Source organism: Alosa pseudoharengus, unplaced genomic scaffold (assembly GCF_046254945.1).
Source record: "Alosa pseudoharengus isolate Yale_2024_CS ecotype anadromous, Long Island Sound unplaced genomic scaffold, YU_APseudo_1.1 YU_APseudo_1.1_scf_9, whole genome shotgun sequence".
Taxonomy (NCBI): Eukaryota; Metazoa; Chordata; class Actinopteri; order Clupeiformes; family Clupeidae; genus Alosa; species Alosa pseudoharengus.
In genome coordinates this window covers 4,756,948-4,766,947 of record NW_027468881.1, presented here as the reverse complement: position 1 = coordinate 4,766,947, position 10,000 = coordinate 4,756,948, and the positions used below count along the sequence as shown (strand labels likewise).

At 44.0% G+C, this 10,000-nt stretch overlaps 1 protein-coding gene across 3 annotated transcripts in view; it reads right to left on the bottom strand.

Annotated features, from left to right (window-relative positions):
- Positions 1–10,000, bottom strand: part of kazna (kazrin, periplakin interacting protein a) — a 117,524-nt gene that overhangs the window by 2,285 nt on the left and 105,239 nt on the right. The window contains exons 8-9 of one of the 3 annotated variants that reach the window (XM_076276951.1): positions 8,519–8,715; positions 6,363–6,529 (exon numbers count right to left, since the gene is read on the bottom strand). In XM_076276951.1, the coding sequence (XP_076133066.1) occupies positions 6,363–6,529; positions 8,519–8,715 (364 nt within the window). Of the gene's footprint in view, positions 1–5,658; positions 6,530–8,518; positions 8,716–10,000 lie in introns of those variants that run through there. The other 2 variants (XM_076276950.1, XM_076276952.1) reach the window with 2 other exon arrangements.

Below are 10,000 nucleotides of genomic sequence, written 5' to 3'. Positions count from 1 at the left end.
ACCCATAGTTACGCTCAGGATAAGAGTGACCGATAGTTACGCTCAGGATAAAAGCTCGCTCTCTTCCCCGGCCGGTCTCAGGAGATCCAAATACACAATACAACAGTGCGTCTAGCTTGTGAGACCCCCCCCCCCCCTCCCCCACCTCCCCACACACACACAAACACACACAATAACGTTCCTCAATCACACACACACAATAACATTCCTCAATCACACACACACAGTAATAACGTTCCAGTCCCGTTATCCGTAAAACACAAGTACCGGATCCGTTATCCGTAAAAAACACAGGCTCTGAACAACAGGTGTGTTTCTAATAATCCTCCCTGAGTGCCTTCTATTATCTTTCTCCATCTCCTTTTCTTCTATCCTCTCTTTCTCCTGCTCATGTCTTCTATCCTCTCTTTCTCCATCTCCTTTTATTCTATCCTCTCTTTCTCCATCTCCTTTTCTTCTATCCTCTTTCTCCTGCTCTTTTCTTTTATCATCCTCTCTATTTTCTCTTCCTTCTGCTCCTCTCTTTCTCCGGTTCTTTTCTTCTGTCCTTTCTTTCTTCCTCTTCTTTCTCACACAACAGTCCACACCGAGGGAGAACCGAGGGATAATGGCCAAGTCATTATGAAAAGCTCAGCCAGATACACACATCCAAACACACACACAAACATGACTAAAGATACACACTAAAGAACAAAAATAGCCAAATAAACAGTCTACATGTAGTCAGTGCTCCGTTCCCCCTACCACTGGGCCCTAAGTCGAGTGTGCGTTCAGGACACACACCACACCACACCACACCACAAACAGATGCTCTCCGAGAGAAGCAGCCTCCTCCCCACATCTTCCTGATCCTCTCTCTCTCTCCTCCCCACGTCTTCCTGATCCTCTCTCTCCTCCCCACGTCTTCCTGATCCTCTCTCTCTCTCTCTCTCCTCCCCACGTCTTCCTGATCCTCTCTCTCTCTCTCTCTCCTCCCCACGTCTTCCTGATCCTCTCTCTCTCTCCTCCCCACGTCTTCCTGATCCTCTCTCCTCCCCACGTCTTCCTGATCCTCTCTCTCCTCCCCACGTCTTCCTGATCATCTCTCTCTCTCTCTGTCCTCCCTACATCTTCCTGATCCTCTCTCTCTCTCTCTCCTCCCCATGTCTTCCTGATCCTCTCTCTCTCTCTCTCCTCCCCACGTCTTCCTGATCCTCTCTCTCTCTCTCTGTCCTCCCTACGTCTTCCTGATCCTCTCTCTCTCTCTCTCTGTCCTCCCTACATCTTCCTGATCCTCTCTCTCTCTCTCTGTCCTCTCTACATCTTCCTGATCCTCCCTCTCTCTCACTCTGCGAGCCCTGCTGGGCACAGAAAAGACGCCTTTTCTTCTGTGTGTGTTTGTGCGTGTGTTTGCGTGTGTGTGTGTGTTTGTGCGTGTGTTTGCGTGTGTGTGTGTGTGTGTGTTTGTGCGTGTGTTTGCGTGTGTGTGTTTGTTTGTGCGTGTGTGTTTGCGTGTGTGTTTGTATGCATGTGTTTGTGTGTGTGTGTGTGGGTTGCATGTGTGTGTGTGTGCGTGCGCGCGTATGTGTGTATGTGCGTGCACGCGTGTGTGTGTGTGTGTGTGTGTGTGCGTGCACGTGTGTGTGCTCCTTTTCTTTCTGCCATAAAGCATGTCAGTGCCTCAACCTCTGGAGCTTTAGGGGGGCTGCTGAACCTGCAGTGGGATTCAGTGTGTGCTTTTCATACACACTTACAGTGAGTCCTGCACATCACATCACACCAAACCACACACACACACACACACACACACATGTGCATAAATATGTGCACATACTTGGTCTTGTGTTCTTTCCTGTAATGTTACACTCTCTCTCTCTCACACACACACACCACACACACGCACACACACACACACACACACACACACACACACACAAGCATATATTATACATTTGATCTCTCACATTCTGTGGTAAGAGCTCTGTCCTGTCATATTACACTGGCGCACACACACACACACACACACACACACACGGAGGGGGTGATACAGGAGTTTAGTCATGAGTGTGTTAACTGGGAGTGTGTGTATTTCACAGGCACCATCTCAGACGTTCACTGCCAGAGGAGGGGTGTGTGTGTGTGAGGGAGTGAGGGGAACACCCCATCCAGGTGAAGGCAAGATGGCCGTCCTCTACTGGCAGTGATCGTGGGATAGAGGTCAAAGGTTAAGAAGCACAAGGCACCACACACCACACAGGGAAAGAAGACGGGCCACATGGAACTGCAAAGTCATTTATTTTATTTTAAAATATTTTTTATTATTCGGCTGTTTTTGTAGCATTTTATAATCTGAATAACTTTTCTTTCCATGCCACTGAGATCTGAGGCAGCTTCAACTGGTCATCACCACTTAACACTCCCTTAGAGGGCGGCCCCCTTACACACACACACACACTCACTCAAAGAGTGACCCTTTTGGTGGGCATCTCACATGCGTGCACACACACACACACACACACACACACACACACACAGAGGGCAGCCCTCTACTGGGCATTACAAATGCATTAAATAAAACTCTGTTTCATAGTAGCTCTGAATCCAGAAATATTTCCAAATTTACAAAACATAAGGGTCTGAAATGGAGATGATGTTAGAGGAGGTGAAGCGGAGGAAGGGGGGGTGTCAGCGTCAGGCGGGGTGGAGAGCAGTGCATTCTGGGCCGCAGCCCAACTACATGGGTTTGGCTCTGTTCAGCTAGTTCCAGAATTAACTGCTGTCCACACCACATCAGTTACAGTGTTAGCTAGGGGTGTGTGTGTGTGTGTGTGTGTGTGTGTGTGTGTGTGTGTGGGTGTGGGTGTGGGTGTTTGTGTGTGTGTGTGTGTGTGAGAGAGAGAGAGATCCCTAAGGGGGCAGAAGGGCAGGTGGATGGCCAGGGGGGCAGATACGGTGAGTAACTGCCCTACTACCCCTCTCCCTGCAAACACCATTAACCTATAACCCCCCTTTAATTGCTTCTTGACGGCAGCTTAAGCAGGCTCATCTGATTTCAAACTCATGGTCAGGCAGCAGTGCTAGATGTGTATGTGTGTGTGTGTGTGTGTGTGTGTGTGTGTGTGTGTATGTGTGAGTGAGTGTGTGTGTGAAAGAGCGTTTGTGTGTGTGTGTGTGTGGGGGGGGGGGGGGGGGGGGGGTTGTCTGTGTGCATAATTAGCTGGGTGTATACTTGAATATGTATCTTTTGAGTGTGTTTCTTACTGATCACACACACACACACACACACACACGCACAGCGTCTGAAATAAAGTCTAATCTATCTATGCCTTATCATGGAGATGTGGTCACCACCGGTAACAGTCCCTCAGAACGACTGACTATACAAAACAGTACATTATTCAACAACAACAGACAAGATAACACAAAGGCTACAGCTAGCCCATACTCTTAAGCTAACACACTCTAAAGCACATATAGTCTACAGCTAACACGCACTTAAGCCCATATCTCAGGTTAGCATACAGACAACATAACACAAAGGCTACAGCTAGTACACACTGTTTAAAGCTAGTACATACTAAAGCACATATACAACCTAAAGCTAACACATACAGCCTAGCTAACATATACTAAAGCTAGCACATACAGCCTAAAGCTAACATAGAGTCTGAAGTTAGAACATACTAAAGCACATATACAGCCTCAAACCAACATACAATCAAAAGCTAGTACTAAAGCTAGCACATACAGCCTAAAGCTAACATACACCAAAGCATACAGCCTAAATCTAACAGAAAGTAGTATTCTCAGTAGTATTCACAACTGATGCTCTGGGGGATGCTAATGGTTGATCTGGCTCTGATGTGGCCCGAATTTGGCTCTGATGTGGCCCGAATTTGGCCCAGATTTGGCCCTCTCTAGTCAACTGCTAGGATCTGGTAGGATTTCCACATGCAGACCATTTGGGTGAAAACAGCTTCCTCTGTGTGTGTGTGTGTGTGTGTGTGTGTGTGTGTGTGTGTGTGTGTGTGTGTGTGTGTGTGGGAGTGTGTGCGTGTGTGCGTGTGTGTGTATGTGTATCTGCCAGATCAGCTGCAGGGTATACTAATGAAACTGATGCCCGACTCAAAGCCATCAGTGTTGTTTCTGGGGCAATGTCAATCAGTTTGTCATGGCAACGGCTCTGGGGAAATGTCAATCAGTTCGTCATGAACATTGTTCTCAGCTAATCACGTTCAGCCATGAAGTTACAGATTGAGCCCAGCGGGTTCTACTGGACTCTAATGACCTTTCAGCTGCACAATGGGAAAAGTTTAACTTTAACTTCCTTTCTGCCTTTCTTTTTATGCTTCTTATATCTACAGTCCACTGTCTTCTTTATGGAAGGAGAGAGAGAGAGAGAGAGAGAGAGAGATAGGGAGTGAGAGAGAGAGAGTGAGATAGATAGATAGATAGAGAGAGAGAGGATAACTCCATCTCTTTCCTCTGCCATCTCAGAAGAGTGTTTATCTTCCTGCTGGTCCCTCTGTCAGATAATCCCAATAATTAAAGTTGGATTGGAGGCGGACAGCAGGTGGGATTATGAAGTACTGCTGCCGCGGAGGTGTGGGCTAATCCCCGCTAACTTCAGCACTAGCCGTCAGAATGCTAATTTCAGACACGCTCCAGCACCGAGCGCCTCTCCTCTCCTGTCTTCTCTTCTTCTATCCAAGAGGAACACTGAGGCAGAACAGAACCAGGAGAGATGGCAGGGACTGGAACAGATGTAGCCACATCAGAGCCATATCAGAGCCACATCAGGGCCCCACCAGCGGCACATCAGGGCCACTTCAACAAGGAGTCAAATTCAATACACAAACCTGACGAATAAAGCTGACTCTGACTCTGATTCTTATTCAGGGCCATGTAAGAGCCAGGAGATGTCTGGATAGAAGAGAAGCAGCAGAACTGGACGTCATTAAGTCTTTTTGGACATGTGTGTGATATTTATTCTTTCTAACATGAATCTACCCGGAGTGGGGCTATGGCACTCTGACTTGTCAGACGTCTGGACATTAAGTGTGTGTTCTGGACTGCTCCACACACATGAGTACAGAAAGCCAGACATGACCACTAGTGCACACTACACAGTACACACTGCCCACTAGTGCACACTACACACTGCCCACTAGTGCTGCTACACAGTGCACACTACACACTGCCCACTAGTGCACACTACACAGTACACACTGCCCACTAGTGCACACTACACACTGCCCACTAGTGCTGCTACACAGTGCACACTACACACTACCCACTAGTGCACACTACACAGTACACACTGCCCACTAGTGCACACTACACACTGCCTACTATGCTGCTACACAGTACACACTACACACTGCCCACTATGCTGCTACACAGTACACACTACACACTACACACTGCCCACTAGTGCACACTACACATTGCTCATCACATGAGTGCTCTCTCTCTCTCTCTCTCTCTCTCTCTCTCTCTCTTCTTATGTGTGGTTTGCATGTGTCCGTGGAATCATGAGTGTAGCGCCTGGGGTGCAAGTGTGTGTGTGTGTGTGTGTGTGTGTGTGTGTGTGTGTGTGTGGAAGGTTGGTTAGTGTCTGACTGGTTAGAACTGCTGACTGGCCAACAGAAAAGCTCCTCTCTCTCTCTCTCTATGACGTGGCAGTGGTGTATATGTGCATGTGTGTGTGTGTGTGTGTGTGTGGTTAAGGGGTGTGTGTGTGTAAGGGGTGTGTGTGGGTGGGGGTGATTAAGGGGGGTGGGGGGGGGGGGTTTGGGTGGTGGGGGGATTAAAGAGGCAAACCCAACAGAAGCTGCTGCACACCAGATGAGAGTTTCAAAAGGCATTCTGAACAGAGACATTTACAAGCACAAAGTGCACATGACATCTATCTACAGGAGTCCTTCAAGTCTCCAGCGATCCCACAGGGGCTTGGGGTTGGACACACACGCGCACACAGAGCTAAGTGTTTGGGCTAAGAGAAAACACACACACACACAGACACACAGACACACACACACACACACACACTCAGCCAAGCCTAGCCCTGCTGTAGGAACAAGTTATAATCTATTTACATGCTTGCTTATTCAGCATTTAAACACAAACACACACATTTGCACTCATTCATACACATTCACACACTTACAGTATTCAGTGCTTCTTCCCTTCACAAGAACACAAGAAGGGAGTGTTTTACACACACTTACACATACACACATACATATGCTCACTTGTCGGCTCACACTGGGCAAACACACACACACACACACACACACACACAAAAACAGACACACGTTAGTCATTCATTCTGGACTGAGGGGTCAGTGGGGGGAGGGGCCTTGCTGGGATGGACCAATCACCAGTCTGCGTCCTCCTCTATGTAGTAGTCAGGGGTGCCAGTACCATCGAAGAGGCCGGGGTCCATGGACTTGCGCTGCTTCCCCCGAGCGAAGACCCGCGACAGTGAGCCCAGACCCATCTTCTCCTTCTTCTTCTTACGCTTCTGCTCATCCAGATCCTCCAGGGACTGCACACAAACACACACACACACAGATGGGGACACACACACACACAGATGGGACACACACACATACACACAGAGATGAACACACACACATACACACAGAGATGAACACACACAGATGGACACACACACATACACACAGAGATGGACACACACACACACAGATGGACATACATACACACACAGATGGACAGACACACACACACACACAGATGGACAGACACACACACACACACAGATGCACACACAAATATAAGCACACATACACAAACAGAAGCACACACAAAGAAATTCAGAAAGGAAGAGAAATATATAAGGTAACACTTATAATACACTTATAATAACTACACACAATTCATCATTTATTAAGCCTTTGTTACTTATTAGTTAATGGTTTGTTCATCATTAGTAATTTCTAATTTATCATCAGTAAAGCATTTGTTCACACATTTATAAATAGTTTGTTCATAGTAAATAAGTTTATATCTTAAATATGTTTATACATTATTGTTAATACTTAATAAATGATGCAATAATATGTTTTTGATTAAGTAATATTTCCATTATTTAATAGTTGTTACATACACAAGCACTAATGATTAGTTGGGGTGAGGATACATATTTTATAAACCACTTCCTAATACTATAACTAATAATTAACTCAGAAGTTACAAGTGGTTAGTTAATGATATTTTGTGAGCTCATCTAAAGTTTTATGCCTTGCAACACATTTACAAATGAGTAATAAAGTTTACACTTGCATTTATTCATTTAGCCAACACTTTCACCCAAAGCGACTTACACATGTCAATGAAATTAAAGGGCAAGGCCACATTGATGAACGCCGGGGTTTAAACCCCCAACTTTATGGGTTACTGCATGTTAACCCAGCTCCCTATCCACTACACTACCTCTATCCAGTGGTATTACAACCGTCAATTCAAAAATATAATATAGATATGCGCGTTTACTACGAACAAACCATTTTTAACTGTGTGTAAACATGATTTACAGATGAGAATTAATGTAGGAATAATGAAGAATACAGCATTTAATAATAGTTTACTGATGTTTAATAACAGTGTGTAGTAGAAGAAAACAGAAACTCTTGCATAGTTGTAGGGTTTTCTATCTGGGCCAAGGTAGTGTAGTGGATAAGGAGCTGGACTAGCATGCAGTAGCCTGAAAAGTTGGGGGTTCGATTCCCAGCTTTCACTGTTATGTCAATGGCCTTCAATTTAATTGACATGTGTACGTCGCTTGTCTGCTAAATCAATGAATGTGAATGTAATCTTTACAACTCATTTGAAAATGTGTTGCAAGGCATAGAAAGTCCTCCCTTTAGATAAGCTCACAAAATATCATTAACTAACCACTTGTAACCCCTGAGTTAATCATGAATTATAGTATTAGGAAGTGGTTTATAAAATATGTATCCTCACCCTAACTAATCATTAGTGCATGTGTATATTGCATAATTTATTAAGTATTAACAATAATTCTTAAACATATTTTAGATATAGGCTTATTTACTATGAACAATCCATTTATTGCTGTGTGTACAAATACTTTATTTATGAGAATTAACATAGGAACAATGCTTTACAAATGATGAACAAAGCATTTTGTAATAGTTTGCAACTGGTTTATAATAAGAAAATGATTTCATTATAAGTGGTTGTTTCATTACTTATTAAGTATAAATCATGTACTTACAAACATATTTTTTGGATAGGCTTATTTACTATGAACAAACCATTTATAATTGTGTGAACAAATGCTTTACTGATGATAAATTATGTATGAACAATAAATTACTAATGACGAACAAACCATTAACTAATAAGTAACAAAGGCTTAATAAATGATGAATTGTTTGTAGTTATTATAAAGTGTTACCAAATATAATTAATGTTCAAGTCAATGTTGCGGCCCAGTTTACATTGAAATGGAGCTGGGGCGTGATTGTGTGTGTGTGTGTGTGTGTCTTACGTTGCAGAGAGAGTGTGTGCGGTGTCGTGGAGAGTTGATGTCGCTGGGCGTAGAGGACCGGTCTGCCTCCATGGCGGACGCATCAGAGATGACCGATGGTTGCCGTGAGTGACAGGGGCTGACCCGCACCGCTGCTGACGCAGGGATCAACACACCGTCAGCCTCACACATACACACCGGAGGAGCTGCCTTCAACACTGCGTGCACACACACACATATGCACATATACACACACAAAGAAAATATGCACGTTAGCCAAGGTGTCCATGTAAGTGTGAACATGGTCCACGGTGTGTGTGTGGGCATGGTAGAGGGTTTGTTGTCTCTATGAGTGTGTGTGTGTGTGTGTGTACCTGGCCGGTCCACGGTGTGTGTGTGGGCGTGGTAGAAGGTTTGTTGGCTCTATGTGTGTGTGTGTACCTGGCCGGTCCATTGTGTGAGTGTGGGCGTGGTAAAGGGTTTGTTGGCTCTATGTGTGTGTGTATGTGTGTGTGGGCGTGGTAGAGGGTTTGTTGGCTCTATATGTGTGTAAAGTATCTGGAGTTTGGCTGGTTAAGGATGAGTGCTACCAGAAAGGTGTGTCGATTAGAACACAGGAATGAGTCCAGGAATTACTTCTCAATTTGATTTTATTGCCATTTGCTTTTTTCCTTGTTGTTTGCTCTCTTAATGTTGTTTTACAATTGCTGCATATTGCTGGTATCTACAATCAAACAAAGCCAGCTTTACTGATACAGATCATTAGAATAATAATACTGTACATTCACATAACCACAAAGGAAATCTTTAACCAAGTGAAACATTTAACAGTTGTCAAACTAGAAAATGTAATTCCAAGCCAAGGAATTACCAGCGCATGAAAATCCAAAAGTTGTGATGTAAAGTATCTTGTTAAAATAGATAATGCAGCGATGGTTACTAAGGTGATGATAGGATATACATAGTGGTTGCAAAGATTAATAAAAGTTGATAGTTTAAAAGTAGACAGTTTAAAAGTTGAATGTAGATAAAGTGGTTGATAAACTGATAGTTTAATACATGTTGATAGGCAAATAGTTTAATGGATGTTGATTGGCAGATAGTTTAATGGATGTTGATAGACAGATAGTTTAATGGCTGTGTATAGGTAGATAGTTGACAATGATTTTTTTAAAACTAATGTTGCTAATTGGTTAACTATGCTAACAGTGTGCTAACATTGTTATGAAAGTTAACTTAGCTACAAAGCTAACTATGCTAACAAGCTAACTCTACTAACAGTGTTACTTAGCTAACTTAGGCAAAGTTTGCTAGCAGTTATGCTAACTATGCTAACCCTGTTACTTAGCTAATGTTGGCTAGCAGTTATGCTAACTATGCTAACAATGTTAACTAGCTAACTATCTAGTGAGGACTTATTTTGAAACAGTTGTGGGCAGAGGAAACAGTCGGAGGGAGTCATAGTTGATGATAACTGACAGTTGAAATGGCTGAACAGTTAAA